This window comes from Homarus americanus, unplaced genomic scaffold (genome assembly GCF_018991925.1).
Source record: "Homarus americanus isolate GMGI-L3 unplaced genomic scaffold, GMGI_Hamer_2.0 scaffold19117, whole genome shotgun sequence".
In the NCBI taxonomy this organism is placed as follows: Eukaryota; Metazoa; Arthropoda; class Malacostraca; order Decapoda; family Nephropidae; genus Homarus; species Homarus americanus.
In genome coordinates this window covers 4588209-4611393 of record NW_024754704.1, presented here as the reverse complement: position 1 = coordinate 4611393, position 23185 = coordinate 4588209, and the positions used below count along the sequence as shown (strand labels likewise).

Genomic DNA, 23185 nt, shown 5'->3' with positions numbered 1-23185 from the left:
CCTGCACCAGCTGTACCATGACACCTGCACCAGTTGTACAGCCCTACCAGCTGTACCTGACACCTGCCTGATCCGCCCCCAGCACCAACAGCTGCCACACCTGCCAGCTGTGCTGCGACATCTCACCAGCGCCATGCCCGCGGACACCTGCACCAGCATGACACCTGCACCAGCTGTACCATGACACCTGCCAGCTGTACCGCGACACCTGCACCAGTTGTACCGCGCCTGCACCAGCTGTGCCATGACACCTGCACCAGCTGTACCATGACACCTGCAGCTGCCGCAACCCTGCACTGGTTGTACCACGACACCTGCACCAGCTGTACCATGACACCTGCACCAGCTGTGCCCTGACACCTGCACCAGCTGTCTGCCTGCACCAGCTGTGCCATGACACCTGCACCAGTTGTACAATGACACCTGCCAGGTGCCTTCTTACCGCGCTGTACCATGACACAGCCTGCATGCCGCCAACACCCCTGAGTTGACAGTAGTGTTTGTGTATTATCACTTGTGCCAACAGGTACCCAGCTTACCTGTTGGCCCTAATGTCTGTACCTGTAGCTTACCTGTTGGCCTAGTAGCTTACCTTTACCTGTAGCTACCTGTTGGCCACATTGTATACCTTTACCTGTAGCTACCTGTTGACTAATTGTATACACTTACCTGCCTACCTGTTGGCTAATTGTATACCTTTACCTGCAGCTACCTGTTGGCCTAGTGCATACCTTTACCTGTAGCTACCTGTTGGCTAATTGTATACCTTTACGCTAGCTCCTGTTGGCTAGTACATACCTTAGCTTACCTGTTGGCTAATTATACCTTTACCTGCTACCTGCTAGCCCATACCTTTACCTGTAGCTACCTGTTGCCCTAATTATACCTTTACCTGTAGCTACCTGTTAGCTAATGCATACCTTTACCTGTAGGTACCTGGTAGCCCTATTGTATACCTTTACCTACCTGTTGGCTAATTGTACCTTTACCTGTATACCTGTTGGCCTGATTGTATACCTTTACCTGTGTAGCTACCTGTTGGCCTATTGTATACCTTTACCTGTAGCTACCTGTTGGCCTAGTGCCTTCTTACCTGTAGCTACCTGTTGGCCTAATTGTATACCTTTACCTGTAGCTACCTGTTGGCCTAATTGTATACCTTTACCTGTAGCTACCTGTTGGCCCTATTGTACCTTTACCTGCTAGCTACCTGTTGCCCTAACCTTTTACAACACCTGTAGCTACCTGTTGGCCTAATTGTATACCTTTATATGCTCTGTTAGCTTCCCTAATGCATACCTTTACCTTGTAGCTATCTGTTGGCCTAATTGCATATTACCTTTACCTGCCTACCTGTTGGCCTAATTGCATACCTTTACCTGTAGCTACCTGTTGGCTAATTGTATACCTTTACCTGTAGCTACCTGTTTATTGTACTGTAGCTACCTGTTGGCCTCAATTGTCATACCTTTATATATGTACCTGTTGGCCTATTGCATACTTTATGTAGCTCCTGTTGGCTAATTGCATACCTTACACCTGTAGCCTGTTTAATTGTATACACCTGTAGCTACCTGTTGGCCTAATTGCATACCTTTACCTGTAGCTACCTGTTGGCCTAATTGCATACCTTTACCTGTAGCTACCTGTTGCCCTAATGTATACCTTTACCTGTAGCTACCTGTTGGCCTAATTATACCTTTACCTACCTGTTGGCCCTATTGCATACCTTTACCTGTAGCTACCTGTTAGCTAATTGTATACCTTTACCTACCTGTTGGCTAATTGCATACCTTCCTGTAGCTTCACCTGTTAGCTATTGCATACACCTGGCTACCTGTTGTAGCTATTGCATACCTTCCTTGTACCTGTTTATCTAATTGTATACTCACCTGTAGCTACCTGTGCCCTAATTGCATACCTTTACCTTAGCTACCTGTTGGCTAATTGCATCAACACCTGTAGCTACCTGTTGGCCTAATTGCATACCTTTACCAGCTACCTGTTTATTGCATACCTTTACCTGTTACCTGTTGGCTAATTGCATACCTCTTGTAGCTACCTGTTGGCCTAATTGTATACCTTTACCTGCTTCTACCTGTTGGCCTAATGCATACCTTTACATAGCCTGTTGCCCTAATTGTATACCTTTACCTGTAGCTACCTGTTGCTTCATGCTACCTTTACCTGTAGCTACCTGTTGCCTAGTATACCTTTACCTGTAGCTACCTGTTGGCCTATTGCATACCTTTACCTGTAGCTACCTGTTGGCCTATTGTATACCTTTACCTGTAGCTACCTGTTGGCCTAATTGTATACCAACTTTATAGCTACCTGTTGGCCTATTATACCTTTACTGCTTTAGCTGTTTGTCCTAATTGTATACCTTACCTGTAGCTACCTGTTGGCTAATTGCATACCTTTACCTGTAGCTACCGTGGCCCTAATTGTATACCTTTACCTGTAGCTACCTGTTATGTCCTATTGCTATACCTTCCTGTAGCTACCTGTTGGCCTAATTATATACCTTTACCTGTAGCTACCTGTTGGCCTATTGTATACCTTTACCTGTAGCTACCTGTTGGCTAATTGTATACCTTTACCTGTAGCTACGTTGGCTAATTGTATACCTTTACCTGTAGCTACCTGTTGCCCTAATTGCATACCACCTCTAGCTACCTGTTGGCCCTAATTGTATACCTTGTAGCTACCTGTTGGCCTAATTGTATGCCCTTTTACCAGCTATCTGCTTTAATTGCATACCTTCACCTGTACTACCTGTTGTTAGTGTATACCTTTACCTGTAGCTACCTGTTGGCTTTCAGTGGCTGTACCTTTACCTGTAGCTACCTGTTGGCTAATATATACCTTTACCTGTAGCTACCTGTTGGCCTAGGCCATACCTTTACCTGTAGCTACCTGTTGGCTAATTGTATACCTTTACCTGTAGCTACCTGTTGGCCTAATTGTATACCTTTACTGTAGCTACCTGTTGCCCTAATTGCATACCTTTACCTGTAGCTACCTGTTTAGCTATTGTATACCTTTACCTGTAGCTACCTGTTGGCCTATTGCATACCTTTACCTGTAGCTACCTGTTGGTCATGTATACCTTTACCTGTAGCTTCCTGTTGCCGCTAATTGCATACCTTTACCTGTAGCTACCTGTGCTAATTGTATACCTTTATGTAGCTACCTGTTGGCTAATTGTATACACTTTACCTGTAGCTACCTGTTGGCCTAATTGCATACCTTTACCGTAGCTACCTGTTGGCCCAATTGCATACTTTACTTAACCAGCTACCTGTTGGCCTAATTGTATACCTTTACCTACCTACCTGTTAGTTATACCTGCCTGTTGGCCCTATTGTATACCTTACCTGTAGCTACCTGTTGGCTAATTATACCTTACCTGTAGCTACCTGTTGGCCCTTAACCTTATACCTTACTTACCTTAGCTACCTGTTGGCTAATTGCATACCTTTACCTGTAGCTACCTGTTGCCCTAATTGCATACTTACCTGTAGCTACCTGTTGGCTAGTATACCTTTACCTTAGCTACCTGTTGGCTAATTGCATACCTTTATGTAGCTACCTGTTAGCTAATTGCATACCTTTACCTGTAGCTACCTGTTAGCTAGTGTATACCTTTATGCTTACCTGTTGGCCCTAATTGCTGTAGCTACCTGTTGGCCTAATTTGTAGCTATATTTAGCCCTAATTGTATCCTTTACCAGCTACCTGTTGGCTAATTGTAGCAACCTGTAGCTACCTGTTGGCTAATTGCATACCTTTCCCTTAGCTACCTGTTAGCTAATTGCATACCTTTACTGTAGCTACCTGTTGGCTTCAATTACCTTTACCTGTAGCTACCTGTTGGCTAATTGTATACCACCTGTAGCTACCTGTTACCTCAGTGTATACCTTTACCTGTACCTGTTGCCTTAATTGTATACCTTTACCTTAGCTACCTGTTGGCTAATTTGTATACCTTTACTTGTAGCTACCTTTGGCTAATTGCATACCTTTACCTGTAGCTACCTGTTGGCTAATTGTATACCTTTACCTGTAGCTACCTGTTGGCTAATTGTATACCTTTACTTGTAGCTACCTGTTGGCCTAATTGCATACTCTTACCTGTAGCACCTGTTGGCCTAATGCATACCTTTACCTGTAGCTACCTGTTGCACTATAGCATCCTTTACCTCCTGTAGCACTGTTGGCCTAATTGCATACCTTACCTGTAGCTACCTGTTGGCCTAATTGTATACCTTTACCTGTAGCTACCTGTTGGCCTATAGTGCACTTACCTGTAGCTACCTGTTGGCTCTAATTGTATATTTTACCTGTAGCTACCTGTTGGCCTAATTGTATACCTTTACCTACCTGTTGGCCTAATTGTATACCTTTACCTGTAGCTACCTGTCACATGTTGTTTTAGGGTCAACAGTTAAAGAAAATGTTACATACAATTGTACATACGGAGGTAAAGATGTTTATTAAGCTATTCTTTTACGTTAAGACTCCGGGCCAGTGACGTAACCTGGCGCCTGGTTGCCATAACGTAAACAACAGGTAATCACTGGTGGAAAGACGGCGTTTGATTGGTTGATTGGATAACCAGTGTAAAGCGAGTCATGACCACAAAACACATGGAACACGAGAGAAAATTATATCTTATTTTTGGTGTGAGGAGCCGCGTCGTGTGTGAGTGTGTCCACGTTCTCTCAATAGGTAATCAGCCAACCAGACGCCGTGCTCATCTGTTGTGTGTGTGTGTATATGGCATCAGGGAGGTAGTTAAGGTGTAGCCTATACCTAACCATAACTTACCTAACCTAACTAAACTTAACCTAACCTAACCAAACCTACATGGAGGGTTACACACACGTCACCACGCTAGCTTCCAGGTATACTATTACTTACCCCCGAGTCTCTCCCGTATATCAAACACCAACACAGAATCAGTCAATGTTTCCAGTAATATAACAACAACATTGACTAAGATTACAACTGATACATTAAACTCTCATAAATATATTAGTCTACGGGCTACAGGAACAGTCTGGTCACCTGGGGTAGCTTGGTGCCACATGGATAAAGGCATTTACAGTATCCATGAATTTTAATGTCAGATCTGATATATAGCGAGGTCCACATGTCGCTGGTAGAGTAGACAACATGGCCTCCTGTTGGAAAAGTACCACCACCCTCAATTAGACAACATGGAACAATTACGAACACCAACCCTCAAATTGAGAGACAACACACTCCTGTTGGAAAGTACCACGAACACCACTCACATTTTTTTTTTTAGACGACACAAACCAACTCCATCTCACTTAACTCACTCAGGGTAACTACAGGATTGATATTTCTGAATCCATATTCCACGTGAACTAGTTATATACGACACACACACACACACACACACACACACACACACACACACACACACACACACAACAACCCACACACACACACACACACACACACACACACACACACACACACACACACGAGAATCTGTGTATCGTCACACAGTCACTTACACTCCAGAATCAAAAAAAAATACGACAAAACAATAAATATTCAAAAATACAAGGAACATATCACAATAGTGGGACGTAATTTATATACCAGTAATGTATATATAAACTGAATAACCACATGTACAAACGTTTACACCATTAATATACACCAGATGTTTATAAGTGGACTAAAACAAGAGAGGATAAAACAGCTGTAGGAGAGGAAATGATAAAGCTAGTTATTACACGGTACAGTCCCAGCACCCTACCTCAGTGCCTCTACCACCCAACTGTGCCTCTACCACCCACCAGTGCCTCTACCAATCCAACTGTGCCCCTCTACCACCCACCAGTGCCCCCCAACGTGCCCCCACCACCCACCAGTGCCCCTACCACCCACCAGTGCCTCTACCACCCATCAGTGCCCTACCACCCACCATGCCCCCACCACCCACCAGTGCCTCCCCAACCCATCAGTGCCTCTACCACCCATCAGTGCCCTACCACCCACTCAGTCCTCTACCACCCAACTGTGCCCCCTACCACCCACCAGTGCCTCTACCACCCATCAGTGCCCCCACCACCCACCAGTGCCCCTCTACCACCCATCAGTGCCTCTACCACCCACCAGTGCCCCCACCACCCACCAGTGCCTCTACCACCCATCAGTGCCTCTACCACCCAACTGTGCCCTCTACCACCCACCAGTGCCTCTACCACCCCATCGTGCCCCACCACCCACCAGTGCCCCCACCAATCCAACTGTGCCCCTACCACCCACCAGTGCCCCACTCACCCACCAGTGCCACCACCCACCAGTGCCTCTACCACATCAGTGCCTCTACCACCCACTCAGTGCCCCCACCCCATCAGTGCCCTCTACCACCCACCAGTGCCCCCACCACCCAGCCCCCACCCACTCAGTGCCCCACCACCCACTCAGTGCCCCACCACCCACCAGTGCCCCCCAACACCCACCAGTGCCCTCTACCACCCACTCAGTGCCCCCCCACCACCCACCAGTGCCCCCACCACCCATCAGTGCCCCACCACCCACCAGTGCCTCTACCACCCATCAGTGCCCCCACCACCCACCAGTGCCCCACTCACCCAACTGTGCCCCACCACCCAGCGCCCCCCCACCACCCACCAGTGCCCCACCACCCATCAGTGCCCCCACACCCATCAGTGCGCCTCACCACCCACCAGCCCCCACCACCCACCAGTGCCCCTCACCACCCACCAGTGCCCCTACCACCCACCAGTGCCTCTACCACCCATCAGTGCCTCTACCACCCAACTGTGCCCTCTACCACCCATCAGTGCCCCCACCACCCACCAGTGCCCTCTACCACCCATCAGTGCCCCACCACCCACCAGTGCCTCTACCACCCATCAGTGCCCCTCTACCCACCCATCAGTGCCCCCACCACCCACCAGTGCCTCTACCCACCCATCAGTGCCCCACCACCCATCAGTGCCTCTACCACCCATCAGTGCCCTCTACCACCCACCAGTGCCTCCACCACCCACAGTGCCTCTACCACCCATCAGTGCCCCCCACCACACCCAGCCCCCTACCACCCATCAGTGCCCCTACCACCCACTCAGTGCCTCTACCACCCAATCAGTGCCTCTCCACCCACCAGTGCCCCACCACCCACTGCGCCCCACCACCATCAGTGCCCTACCACCCATCAGTGCCTCTACCACCCACCAGTGCCCCCACCACCCATCAGTGCCTCTACCACCCACTCAGTGCCCCTCTACCACCCACATCAGTGCCCCCACCACCCACCAGTGCCTCTACCACCCACCACAGTGCCTCTACCACCCATCAGTGCCCCTCTACCACCCACACAGTGCCTCCACCACCCATCAGTGCCTCTCCCACCCACCAGTGCCCCCACCACCCATCAGTGCCCTCTACCACCCACCAGTGCCCCTCTACCACCCATCAGTGCCCCTCTACCACCCAACAGTGCCCTCTACCACCCATCAGTGCCTCTACCCACCCATCAGTGCCCCCACCACCCACCAGTGCCCCCACCACCCAACAGTGCCCCTACCACCCACCAGTGCCTCTACCACCCACCAGTGCTCTACCACCCATCAGTGCCCCCCATCACACCCATCAGTGCCCCCACCACCCACCAGTGCCCCCACCACCCATCAGTGCCCCCACCACCCATCAGCCCCCACCACCCATCAGTGCCCCCACCACCCATCAGTGCCCCTCACCACCCACCAGTGCCCCCACCACCCACCAGTGCCCCCCACCACCCACCAGTGCCCCCACCACCCATCAGTGCCCCCACCACCCATCAGTGCCCCCACCACCCACCAGTGCCCCCCACACCCCACCAGTGCCCCCTACCACCCACCAGTGCCCCACCACCCATCAGTGCCTCTCACCACCCATCAGTGCTCTACCACCCATCAGTGCCTCTACCACCCACCAGTGCCTCTACCACCCATCAGTGCCCCTCTACCACCCATCAGTGCCTCTACCACCACCAGTGCCTCTACACCCACCAGGCCTCTACCACCCATCAGTGCCTCTACCACCCATCAGTGCCTCTACCACCATCAGTGCCTCTACCACCCCACCAGTGCCTCTACCACCATCAGTGCCTCTACCACCCATCAGTGCCTCTACCACCCATCAGTGCCTCTACCACCCATCAGTGCCTCTACCACCCACCAGTGCCTCTACCACCCATCAGTGCCTCTACCACCCACCAGTGCCTCACCACCCATCAGGGCCTCTACCACCCACCAGTGCCTCTACCACCCACCAGTGCCCCTCTACCACCCATCAGTGCCTCTACCACCCACCAGTGCCTCTACCCACCAGTGCCTCTACCACCCATCAGTGCCTCTCACCACCCACATCTACCACCCATCGTGCCTCTACCACCCATCAGTGCCTCTACCACCCATCAGTGCCTCTACCACCCCAGTGCCTCTACCACCCACCAGTGCCTCTACCACCCATCAGTGCCTCTACCATCACTCCACCACCCAGTGCCTCTACCACCCACCAGTGCCTCTACCACATCAGTGCCCCTCTACCACCCATCAGTGCCCCTCTACCCATCAGTGCCCTCTACCACCCATCAGTGCCCCTCTACCACCCATCAGTGCCTCTACCACCCATCAGTGCCTCCTATCACCCATCAGTGCCTCTACCACCCACCAGTGCCCCCTCTACCACCCATCAGTGCCTCTACCACCCATCAGTGCCTCTACCACCATCAGTGCCTCTACACCCATCAGTGCCCCTCTACCACCATCAGTGCCTCTCCCACCAAAGTGCCCCTCCCCACCCCAGTGCCCCCCACCACCCATCAGTGCCCTCCACACCCACCGTGCCCCTCTACCACCCATCAGTGCCTCCACCACACCCACCAGTGCCCCCCACTACCACCCATCAGTGCCTCTACCCATCAGTGCCTCTACCACCCATCAGTGCCTCTACCACCCACCAGTGCCTCTACCACCCATCCAGTGCCTCTACCACCCACAGTGCCTCTACCACCCACCAGTGCCTCTATCACCCATCAGTGCCTCTACCACCCACCAGTGCCTCCACCACCCATCAGTGCCTCTACCACCCACCAGTGCCTCCCACCACCATCAGTGCCTCTACCACCCATCAGTGCCTCTACCACCCATCAGTGCCTCCCACCACCCATCAGTGCCTCTACCACCCACCAGTGCCTCTACACCCACCGTGCCTCTACCACCCACCAGTGCCTCTACCACCCATCAGTGCCTCTACCACCCACCATCCACCATCAGTGCCTCTACCACATCAGTGCCTCTCCACCATCGTGCCTCTACCCACCCACCAGTGCCTCCACCACCCATCCAGTGCCTCTACCACCCATCAGTGCCTCTACCACCATCAGTGCCTCTACCACCCATCAGTGCCCTCTACCAGTGCCTCTACCACCCATCAGTTGCTCTACCACCCATCAGTGCCTCTACCACCCACCAGTGCCTCTCTACCCACCCAGTGCCTCTACCACCCTAGTGCCTCTACCACCCATCCCACCAGCCCACCCCAGTGCCTCTACCACCCATCAGTGCCCTCTACACCCCAGTGCCTCTACACCCACCAGTGCCTCACCCTCTACCACCCATCAGTGCCTCTCCACCAGTGCCTCTACCACCCATCAGTGCCTCTACCACCCACCAGTGCCTCTACCCACCAGTGCCTCTACCACCATCAGTGCCTCTACCACCATCAGTGCCCCTCTACCACCACCAGTGCCTCTACCACCATCAGTGCCTCTACCACCCACCAGTGCCTCTACCACCCATCAGTGCCTCTACCACCCATCAGTGCCTCCTACCACCCATCAGTGCCCCTCTACCACCCATCAGTGCCCCTCTACCACCCATCAGTGCCTCTACCACCATCAGTGCCTCTACCACCCATCAGTGCCCCTCTACCACCATCAGTGCTCCACACCCATCAGTGCCCCTCTACCACCCATCAGTGCCCCTCTACCACCCATCAGTGGCCCTCTACCACCCATCATCCCCTCAGTCCCACCCATCAGTGCCTCTACCACCCAGTGCCTCCTACCACCCATCAGTGCCTCTACCACCCATCAGTGCCCTCTACCACCCATCAGTGCCCTCTACCACCCATCAGTGCCCTCTACCACCCATCAGTGCCTCTACCACCCATCAGTGCCCCTCCCCACCGTGCCTCTACCACCCATCAGTGCCCTCTCCACCACCCAACAGTGGCCCTCACACCCATCAGTGCCCTCTACACCCACCAGTGCCCTCTACCACCCACCAGTGCCTCTACCACCATCAGTGCCCCTCTCCACCCATCAGTGCCCTCTACCCATCAGTGCCCTCCCACCCAACAGTGCCTCTACCACCATCAGTGGCCTCCACCACCATCAGTGCCTCTACCACCCATCAGTGCCTCTACCACCCATCAGTGCCCTCTACCACCCATCAGTGCCCTCTACCACCATCAGTGCCCTCTACCACGTGCCTCTACCACCCATCAGTGCCCTCTACCACCAGTGCCCTCTACCACCCATAGTGCCCTCTACCACCCATCAGTGCCCTCTACCACCCATCAGTGCCTCTACCACCACCAGTGCCTCTACCCACCAGTGCCTCTACCACCATCAGTGGCCTCTACCACCCATCAGTGGCCCTCTACCACCATCAGTGCCCCTCCACCACCCACCAGTGCCTCTACCACCCATCAGTGCCCTCTACCACCCATCAGTGCCCTCTACCACCATCAGTGCCCCTCTACACCCATCAGTGCCTCTACCACCCATCAGTGCCCTCACCACCACCAGTGCCTCTACCACCATAGTGCCTCTACCACCCATCCAGTGCCCCTCTACCACCCACCAGTGCCCCTCTACCACCCACCAGTGCCTCTACCACCCATCAGTGCCCTCTACCACCATCAGTGCCTCTACCACCCATCAGTGCCCCTACCCATCTACCACCCATCGTGCCCCTCTCCACCACCCACCAGTGCCTCTACCACCCATCAGTGCTCTACCACCCATCAGTGCCTCTACCACCCATCAGTGCCCCTCTACCACCCATCAGTGCCCCTCTACCACCCATCAGTGCCCCTCTACCACCCACAGTGCCTCTACCACCCATCAGTGCCTCTACCACCCATCAGTGCCCCATATAGGAGGTGACTGGTCAAATAGGTCCAGTGCCGCTACTAATATGCTCCAGGCTTCATAATACCCAATTTAACTACCATTATGACTGAGACCACGTCTTATTTCGGTTCGGTTCGGTTCGGTTCGGTTCGGTTCGGTTAGGTTAGGTTGGGCTAGGCTAAGTTACGTTAGGTTTAATTCTATATAAACTGTACTTATACCTGTCCTGTCTATATAAACTGCTTATATATTTGTCCTGTATATGCACATTATATACATGTCCTGTGTATATAAACTTGTGTATAAATGCCGTCTATATAAATTGTATAACCTGCCCTGTCTATATAAACTATTTGTAGACCTACCTACCTACCTAGTCTATGCACACTGTATATATACCTGCACTACATCCAAGCTAAATCAATGTGAACATACATAATGTTTTAACTGAACAAATACCTACCTACCTACCTGTCTTCCTACCTACTCACCTGCCTGCCTACCTACTCACATGCCTGCCTACCTACCTACCTACCTACCTGCCTCACCTGCCTGCCTACCTACCTACCTACCTACCTATCACATTACATAAGGAGCCCAGCGAGTCTCCACCACTCAGCTGACAAAGGCTCCCTGATCACAACGTACAGTACCTGGTGGTCACTTAGGGCAGGTGGACTAGTAAACTGTACTAGTCCCCATCCGCAGTCGCCAGTCCAGGTTACAGCTTTTCTTATACCAGGGTTGTGTAGCAATGGTATTTATAAGGGTTGTGTAGCAATGGTATTTATAAGGGTTGTGTAGTAATGTTATTTATCAGGGTTGTGTAGTAATGGTATTTATAAGTTATAGTTGATAGCGTGTATGTCAGGTTTACTTATATTACCAGGAGTTTATTCGTGATTCAATATAGCTATACCATATTATATATCAGAGCTACACATATTGTCTATCACGTATATGTCTCGTGTGTAATATAGTGACATACGTATCCCACATATACTTTACATAATTATAACCTAACCACGTATCACCGATTTGGTTGACACATAATTGTCTACTGTGGCATATTTCCCACTGTTTACAACTTATATGTCAGATTTAATTGATATATTTTGTCTACTGTATAATTGTATATCCCAAGTCTTATATAAAATGTGTATCTAATACTAATACGTTCGCCAGAGGTGTTAGTGACGGGTGTGTGACAAGTTGGTCAATTTATGTAAATCAACATAAATATTAATGTATGGTTTCGGTAAATTCGTACAAGTGAAGATTATTACGAGTTATGCTAAAACCTGTATGTATGTATTATAAATTTAGAACATTATACCTACAGGAACGACAAACTACAAATGTCTACATAGATTATTTAACGCCAAGATGTTCAGCTTATTTAAACACATTCAAAGCTTTGATGTTTAGTTTAAATGAACATTGATAAACTCCTTTAAGCGTATCTAAGGAATAAATCACGTACAGGAAGTTATTAAATGCTTAACGAATAAACTACCAACGTAAAGTTATTTAATATCCACGAAATAAATCACGTTGTCATTAAACCTATCTAGAATAAATTACGTATCCACTATAAATGTACCTAAGACCTGGGGACGCATATATGAGACCTGGGATCACATGTATGTACCTGGAGACACATATAATACCTGGGGTCACATGTATGAGATTTGGAGACACATATGAGACTCGAAGACACATATATGAGACTTGGGGACACATATATGAGACCTGGAGACACACATAAGAGACCTGGGAACACACATGAGACCTGGGAACACCATGAGACCCGGGGACACATGAGACCTGGGGACACATATATGAGACCTAGGGACACATATATGAGACCTGGGGACACACATACATGAGATGGGACACATATATGGAGACCTGGGGACACATATATGACTGGGGACACATACGAGACCTGGGGACACATACATGAGACCCGGGGACATACATGAGACCTGGGGACATACATGAGACCTGGGGACACATATGAGAGACCTGCGGCCATATATGAGACCTGGGGACACATATGAGACCTGGAGACACATATGAGTACCTAGGAATCCGAGACATGACACATTGTTGGGTTCATAGCTGATACACTGTGTGATGTCTCGGATTCACTGGTTCACGAGTCTCAAGGTTCACGGATGAGAGAGAGGACTGACAGGGAGAGTTCCGTATGACTTAATTGACTGTAAGAGAGGAAATGGTATAAATACTAATAAATACGATAATCCAAATCCATATGTTGTGTCTCATTTATCTAATCTACAGACGGGAAATAATGCTGGGGATTAAAAGAACGTAAGTTAGGCAGGATTAGGCCATGTGGACTTGGCCAGCAATCAACCACCATCACCACTACCACCATCATCACCACCACCACCATCATCACCGCCATGCTTAGCCAACAGCTGCCAAATAAACTAGCTGCTGGACACATTTATTTTGGCTTTGTTTATTTCCTGTGTTGTAGATGACTGTCTAACTACTGTGTATGAATAAATTATTTTTAAGTATACATTAAAGCGCTGCCATTGTACCTATACTTTATACGGTACATAAATCTGTACTGGTATATACTGTACTGATGTCTGAATAACTTTGACAGTGCTTCTTTTAATTTAGTGTGTGTGTGTGATAATGTCATCCAATTCAATAAATCACTCATTTCATTAATTAAAACCCAATGTATGATAATAAGACTCTGGATATGTCACCAGGACACACACACACACACACACACACACACACACACACACACACACACACACACACACACACACACACACACACACACACACACACACACACACACACACACACACACACACACACACACACACACACACACACACACACACACACACACACACACACACAACTGCCTTCGTCGAAGCAAAGAGCCAGTTTTTTTTCTTTGCTGGAGGTGACTTTTAACTGAGGCGACCTGACCTAACCTAACTTCCACCGACCTAACCTAACCTCCACTGACTTAACCTAACCTCCACCAACCTAACCTAACCTCCACCGACCTAACCTAACCTCCACTGACTTAACCTAACCTCCACCAACCTAACCTAACCTCCACCGACCTAACCTGACCTCCACCAACCTAACCTGACCTCCACCAACCTAACCGAACCTCAACCGACCTAACCTGACCTCCACCGACCTAACCTGACCTCCACCGACCTAACCTGACCTCCATCGACCTAACCTAACCCCCACCAACCTAACCTAACCCAACTTCCACCGTCTCTGCCAACCAATCAAGCTGGGTTCTGATACGCGAGAATTTAGATGTGGATTTCTATCACTAAATGAGAAATTATCCATTTACTAGTATTTCTGGATAAATTAGACGACCTTTAAGCCATCATTATATGGTAACTGAAGCAGCCAATTAGATACATTTTTATAAAGAGGTAATTACCATAAGTAGTGGATAGTTGAAGGTGCAACGAGCCAAGGAGCTTCACGACGTCTAAACAGCACGACTTTGGTTACCACAGTGATCACACAGGCTGACTGAGAACAGGACACGGGCAGTAAGGGGGGGTCACACTGGACGGGTTATAAAGGCGAGAGACACACGGGAATCCAACCCAAAAGTCGTGGCACAAAGCTTCACTAAATAGACTCCTGGATCCTCAAATATTTCAGTGTTAAAAATTGTCCCCTTAATTAAAGACGAGAGAATGAATCTGATTCACTGAACCAAAGATAAAGAAAGCACACCAAAATGGCATAGATTGTGCATCCACTACTACGGGTCATAGGATTTGACTTCGTTAGAACTACTGCTGCTGCCTGTCTACACATGAGAGATTTACAAACAGGACCTCAGCGTAAACCTCACTCATCTTCACTATTAATCATCATCATCTCGTGTAAGACTGGGACTGGGCTCAAGACTCGTACCGTAATGCCTCTTGGCAACTCACTGAATTAAAGAAATGAAGTTGACAGGAAAATCGTGCCTAATCACTCAGAGGAGGTGTTTTATCACCCATTACTGGGGAGAGGAGTGTGCGGCGGCCGAGTGGATATAAAGCAAACCTCCAGTAGCTGGTTTGTGCACCAGTCCACACAGCTGTGAACGGATACCTAATTTTACAGTTGAAGAGGAGACGGCAGGTGAACAATGTCGGCCACTTGTGTACCAAAGACTTAGTATAGTATATACTGTAGTGAGCGTTATTCTCACTGTACCAGAGAGGCCCTCACGCCTATGGGACCCACTTTCATAAGAAAGAATTAAGTTTATGTACAACTCTATGACTCACAACTGTCTCTCACCCTCCTCCTGCACCACCCACTGTCAGGTAGGACAAGGTGCCCCACAGTGTGGAGTGGAAGATACCGAATGTTATACGTCTTGTCCAACAGCAACCAACCATAACCTAACTTAACCTTATCTCCCGCATACTGGAGCCGACGCTACCAAGTTTTGTAAACCCTGTCATATGGAGTTTACAAACTATCCCAACACAGGCGATCATAATTTGGTATATAATATATATTTACGGGATTGATTTATTTATTTATGGAATTAAGGCTCAAAGCGACAGCATATTTATGGGAAGGGGGTCAAAATGTTTAAGGGATTCAATGCTCACACCTGACACCATAGCACTTGCGTGAGACCTGAAATCCTATGAACGGTGAAGAAACCAACCCTCCTCATGCTCCCACCCACACTTTCTTCGAACCACGCTGCCCATGCTGAGAGGAGAGGATGGGGTGGGCGTAGGATGCTGTTGGGCGGAGAGGATGGGGTGAGGGAGAGGATGGAGTGGGCGGAGAGGATGGGGTGGGCTGGTGAAGGTGGGGGGTGTCCTCTGATAAGATGTGATGCCACCGTTTCCCGAGTGATATCAAACATTGCACATTTATTTAATGGAACAAAGTGCTGCTATTCCACCGGACTCTTCTACATAATTGTACTCCAGAGGATCCGACGTACGGCGTACGTGTGTGTGTGTGTGTGTGTGTCCCACGCTTCAACAACTGACGGCACCAGATATAATGATTAGGCATTATTACACAATATTCACCAATTAAACTCGTTACACACATACTTCCTTATATACAGCAAGTGTAACAAAGAGGGTAGCTACAAGTACAGTTTTGTTAACTAGAGATAAGTAATTCCAGTGTGTGAGCAGATTAACTCTACCCACAGCTGCGCCTTGGATTAATTTACGATATAACACAACCAATTCATTGATTACACTAAAAATTATATACGAGTTCTCTTAGCATCCATTACCTCACGATTACTGTACTAATTACAAAGGAAAATACTTTGCTTTGATTCTGCTACCCGACTTGATATTACAAACACAGGTTGAGTTATTGTGCCGTATAACACTGTACTGTACATAGAAAAACCTGAAGTGTAATGAGAACACTTTTGACTACAATTATAAGATTAAACCATAGGAGTAGTATTTGCTGGAGCTGGTGTTCCTCAATGAAATGAACTGATTAGTTATTGTGTTTAAACTTCAGGTGGACCAGGTGTGTTGAGCAGGTTAAGCCGTGTTAACTAAGGACAACAGCTGGGCAAGGCAACGTTAGGTTAGGTTAGGTTAGGTTAGGTTATATTGGATTAGGTTAGGTCAGATGACAAACACAACGAAACTTTGCTAATAAACTGCGGTGTTGTCTCTGAACCGGCCTTATTTAATATATACAGATGCAAGACTCATCCAGTTGCCTCCTTGAAGAACCGACCCATAAAGATTGCAGTCATCATGAGTTACACTGAGACATTACTGTAGCTCGATACTTTTTTCACCAGTTAGTGAGAATACTGTATACAGGTTGGGATGTTTTGGGAATCATGACAAACCATTACTGGCTCATCATACATCATATGTCCCCGAGAATAATTAACTACCCTAAGATTGTTCCTTGTCAATTCTCTAGTGTAAAATAATTAGTTTAAACTACTGGCTAAGATGGTGATTAGTTATATGCTAAAACCTAAACGACCCAACACAGTTAGGGTCTAGTCCCAATCATTATGGTTAGGTTAGGTTGATTCTTCATGTGAGTGGGGCCCCTCTGACCTGCACTAGGCTATGACTGAGGTGTCCGTCCATACTGGCCCCACCCCGCGCCTCTGGCTACCAGTATCACCACCTGTGACAGCTAATGATAAGCTTGACAGGTGACCTGGATTTATGACTATTCTGTGTTACTCACTTTCTGACACGTCCAGTTCAACACCCAAGCTCTCCTAACATGTAGCCAGTGATGTCTCCCTTACAGGTTACTTACTGTTGTCGTTCCAATGTTCCAGAGAATGTAACTAAAACTAACACAGGTTTACTTACTCTAACAATCTTAAGCAATACTGATCTATTCTGACCCACACAAAGGCTGAACCTCACCTCTCCACTACAATAGTAGAAAGCAAATTTGTAATGAGGAATTATAACAGCCTTCCAAACATCAAACTGGCTGGAGCAGCTATAATTTAAAACTTCATCTAATTCTAATTTGTTTCTCAAAGTGATCCTCTAAACACCGTATTACTACTTGGAACAAAACAAAAACTTAATGACTCATATTTATACAAAAATTTCAAAGACATACCAATTCTGTCCAGGTGAGTAATATTACTTCCTTAAACAACTTTGGATTAGTATAAAGGCTTATGTGTTCTGCAGGTTACCAGTTAATGAATTAGGCTGTCGGGTGGGGCTACTGTACACTGTCAAGATCAATTACAGTGAGGATAATGCTTTCTGTACGTTGGGTTATATTAGATACTTTGTGTAACATTTGGTAGAATCAATTCAGCTATTTTATCAACCAAGACTTAAATCAGTTAGTATTTACTTTACCAACTCTACTTAGTTCTAAACACTCATGCTATTCATCAAATCAGTTAAAAATTCTAGTTAGGTTCAAATCAGTTATAAAACATTCCACACAGGATCAAATCTGTTATGCTATATTCTACCAAGAGCAAATCAATAGTTTAATGTAGTATTGAGTCAATTTCTAGTCCCCATCTTTTATCACTATTTAATCAATATCTTGTTCTCCCTAACAATAAACCAGTTAAAATAAACCACTTAACCTTTTTGGATTAAATTATTTCATCACAAGTCAGGATCAATTCAATATTTCATTTTCTTTGGGATCGATTGTGTTACTCGGAAGAAATCCTAACCTGGTCTGACAGGAGATCAATAGTCCAGGGTAGTGGTGTCCATCTGAGCTATTATATTGGTGGGGTTGGTGCTGGTTGTCCCCCCCCACCCCCACACACCATCCGGCCCCCAGCCTAAGCCGAGGCCATCCATTCACGAAACTAGGTTACTCCTGCCCTGCCCTGCCCTGCCCACTTACACCATCCTGCGGCTAACAACCCATCAGATAACGTATGTCATGCCTACAGGTTGTCTGCTGAAGCTGTAGGAGAGAAGGGGCTTCATCTACGACAGAGTCCACCTATATAAATCACAAAACCCTGGCATGAATTTCACCATCACCTAAATTCCAATATTTGATCTGATGACACTTGCATTCCTGTTCCATGATGTTAAAATTGAATCGAACTCAACGTTTGTGAGATACGTGAGGACGAAGGCAGAGTTGTGGAGGTCTATTTCGTTAACTTTTAAGTGCATTAGTTACTAGTAGTAGGGCCAGTTATGAAGTGCACCAGTTAGTAGTGACAGGTTCTAGTAGTCCCAAGAACATAACTGATTTTGACAGGTCGTGTTAGAGATCAGGGAGAGGGATAAAATAATTACTATCTAGTGCAACAAGGGAATACGCTACTGCGCCTCCCCCAACACCACCAAAACTCGGCACAAATGCTACTTCACTCCAGGGAGGTCCTCGAAAATAATGAATGAATGCCCCCGATTACGCAATAGGCCAGCCCACTGACAACCAAGCTATCCCCCGCCCGTGGTCGTCTCTCTATGCACAAATTACTCACTCCCTCGTGCAGCTTTTTATATTTATATTTCTCCATTGTTTTAAATAATATAACTTAACAAATAATATATACCACGATATCACACACGTAGGTAGAGCGTAAATTTAACACGTAGGGTGCAGTGGTCTTCATATATGTCTCGATAAATAAAGAACAGACTTTGGCACTTGGAAAAAGATGATCCTCACTGACACAGCTAACATAAATAGAAAAGACAAGTCGTAAATGGTCACTGGTGTGGCAAGTTGTGAGTGAAAACCGTGAATGGACAGCCAAGGGGAGGAGACATGACAAACCACCAACACAACAGTCGACGATGAATAAAACTCAAGAGCTACTTACTGTGCTGGCAGGGAGTGGGAGGAAGGGGTTGTCTCACACGAAAATACATGATCAACTTGATTCACTAAATAACCCAGTCCCATCTCAGCCACTCCATCAATGAATGTAAGTCAGGGGACACCGCTTTGGTGGTAAACACGCACAGTGACAATATACTTTAACCATATACAAAATTCGAAGTCTGATATACACTTTCACGAGACCATTCTAAAATTCAGAATGATTCTTGCTTAACTAGCACTTTAATCACTATCACCAAACATTTACCAACAAAGCGACGTCCGCTGAATCTTTGCGAGAGAAAATGGAGGCGCGATCAGACTCCACCACCAATGTTTTCATCACCATTTTCAACAGATTTAAGCCATTTTCCACTTGTTAGATTGAATATACTTACTCATCATTTCCCTCTGTCATGTTTTATATAGTACAGGTGGCTATTTTGGCGTTTTTTGCCCTCCTGATGCACATTTTCATGGTAACTAAACTTCATGGAAACACCCCCAAACACACAGATCCTTGGTTTAAGCTCTCGGCTCCGCGCACCTCTACTCGCGCACCAAACTAGTCCCTAAAATAGGTTTTCTTAGTCTGGCCACCTAATGTCAAAATATCACTATACAATCTTAGTTCTTGTATTATTTACAATATTTGGGGTCTAGAAGGGAAAACCGTCTCCTCTGAATAAACTTGGGAGCACTGCTGTGAAGAACACACCACCAGCTTGCTATAGCTGCTGGCGGCGCCGTCTCACCATAGTACACTTTACACAATATTTCGCTCTCCAACGCTCTGTGTGGAAACGTTTCGTACTCCTCTGCGTTTTGGGGAAGACGGAATAATTCTTTTCACACTTTAATTTGGGTTAAACAGACGTTGAAAATTTTCCTAAATTTACCTACTGCTGTATTATATGTACGCTTACTTATAAAAACATGTCCATTTAGCATCAATTATACCTGGGTGAACTAAAGTTTATGCTTTAAATTACTCCTTCAGGCACCTGTACGCCCGTCTTCCTTCAGCTCAATTCAATGATGGCAGAGCATTGATGGCGGAACCCTGAATTCGGGCTGTTGTATTCGTTTTGGCTTGACCTAAGTGTAAACCTCTGCTTTGTTGATGTAAAATAGTCTGTTAAGAGTCACTGGTCATGTAGGTGTGGTTAGATAAGGGGGAGGAGTAAAGCTGTCGTTGTCATTCATGTTGGGGGATATTGGGAGTCATGAATGAATTGGTGGGGGTAAAACTCGGATACCGACATTGGTAAATATTTCTCTTATATATTCACCGCTAAGACACCAGTTAGGTAATTATATTTTTCTTTGTATAGGCAAAATTAGGGGTATTCATTTATAGCGCAGGAGTAACAGTAACGTGGGACAAGGATCACACAAATATTACTGGTAAAATTGCGTTGGTTACCGCAGAGGCCAGGAAGCGGGAGGTGGGGAAGGGGTTAGATGGGAGAGGGGGAGCAGTGCAGCCAGTTAGCAATTAGTGTATTACATGCGGAATTTCCGGTACAATTTATCTAATTAACATACTCATGCGTACCTATATGATATTTTGGCACGGTAAAATGATGAAGTGGATAGTTAGGAGTATATTGTGATGACTAAGTACTGCAAGGAAGGGAACACAAGCCAGAACAGAGAACACCTTTGGTTTGACAGCTTGTGTATACACCAGAATTCGATCGGTTCATTCATAATAGTCTTCTACCCCGATGTTTTTTCCGGCATCCGGCGGTTTCAAAATAACACATATATATATATATATATATATATATATATATATATATATATATATATATATATATATATATATATATATATATATATATATATATATGGGAGAATATTTCATGTAGGTATATAATAAGTCCTAGTGTTATAGCTTGTGTGCGGAAAACAGAACAGTACTTGTATCCTGTATGTATAATGATAATTGTGTACACTTGTATAATTTGTCTTACTTCGTTTAGAAATTTTACAAGTATTGTTCTTTACTGTACTGTACTCTACTGCACTGTACTGTACCGTGCTGTACTGTACTGTACCATACTGTACCGTACCGTACTGTACCGTACTGTACCGTACTGTACTATACTGTATTGTACCGTACTGTACTGTACCGTACTGTACTGTGCCGTACTGTATTGTACTGTACTATACCGTACTGTACTTTACCGTACCGTACTGTACTGTAGTGTATTGTACCATACTGTACCGTATGTGTAATATTGTTTTAGGTTCCTGTTGTTTTAGGTTCCTTTGTGTATAAACATAACTTGATTTAATAATTAATTTTCAGAAGATGGTTTTCTTGTTTCTGGTGATATTGTGAGGCGGCTGACTTGATGTGTTGTGAGTTAAGAGGTATACTATGAGGGGTGTATTATGGCCATGATAATAATAATAATAGTACAGTACAGTAGGTTACACCACCTTGCTGGTCCACCCAAGGGTTGTTACACCTCGGTAAGTGCATCCGATAGTGTACTTACAGTACACCAGTTTGCACAAGATTATGGTAAGGATGTGTGTGTGTGTGTGTGTGTGTGTGTGTGTGTGAATAGAATTGACTTCATCAGAATGAACACACAAACATTTGCAAACACACAGATGCGAGTACACGAGTACAGTATATGTACAGTATATAGAGTGTATGTACAGTATGTATGTATGTTTGTATGTAAAGTACAGTGTATGTAGAATTTGTTGTCTCTCTTCCAAACTATCTAAATAACATACTACTACATACGTTAATATCATCTTTGTGTGTGTGTGTGTGTGTGTGTGTAACTTTGAATTTCGTTACTAAAAACAAAAATGACTGTAAATGAACATTAAGTCTAGGGAGATGAACTGCCGTAGACCAGGACACAGAGTTTCTCAAAGGTTCCTCCTAGGTTAGTTTATCCTCGGTGCTTGACCTGCCCAGTGCTTCAACAGGACACCGAGTTTACACACACACATACACACACACGGAAAGTCTATCATTGAAGGTCTCCCTGGTCCTCCCTGGTACACAAAAGGTCCCTCTGGTCCTCACTGGTACACTACAGGACGCCCTGGTAAACCCTGGTACACTACAGGTCCCTGGTCCTCCCTGGTACACTACAGGTCCTCCAGGTCCTCCCTGGTACACAACAGGTCCCCCTGGTCCTCCCTGGTACATTACAGGTCCCTCTGGTCCTCCCTGGTACACAACAGGTCCCCCAGGTTCTCCTGCATACTACAGGTCCCCCTGGTCTCCCTGGCACATTACAGGTCCTCTAACCTCCCTTGGTACACAACAGGTCCCCAGGTTCTCCTGGCACACTACAGGTCCTGGTCCCCTGGGTGGGCCCTTCCACAGGGTCCTCCTCGTCCCTCCCCCTGGTACACCACAGGTCCCCTCCCCTGGTCCCTCCCTGGCACACACAGGTCCAACAGGTCCTCCCTGGTACACCACAGGTCCCTCTGGTCCTCCCCCTGGTACACCAGCAGAACCCTGCTCCTCCCCAGCACACTGGTCCCCTTGGTACACCATAGGTACACTACAGGTCCCTCTGGTCCTCCCTGGTACACTACAAAATCCCCTGGTCTACAGGTCCCTCTGGTCCTCCCTGGTACACTACAGGTCCCTCTGGTCCT

The 23185-nt window shown here is 47.2% G+C and overlaps 1 protein-coding gene across 1 annotated transcript in view; it reads right to left on the bottom strand.

Moving 5' to 3' along the window:
- Window positions 1-20251, bottom strand: part of LOC121856047 (sprouty-related, EVH1 domain-containing protein 2-like) — a 58722-nt gene extending 38471 nt beyond the window's left edge. The window contains exon 1 of the mRNA XM_042351320.1: window positions 19942-20251. Within this exon, the coding sequence (XP_042207254.1) occupies window positions 19942-19961 (20 nt within the window). The 5' untranslated portion in view covers window positions 19962-20251. The remainder of the gene's footprint in view (window positions 1-19941) is intronic.
- Between the last annotated feature and the right edge of the window lie 2934 nt (window positions 20252-23185).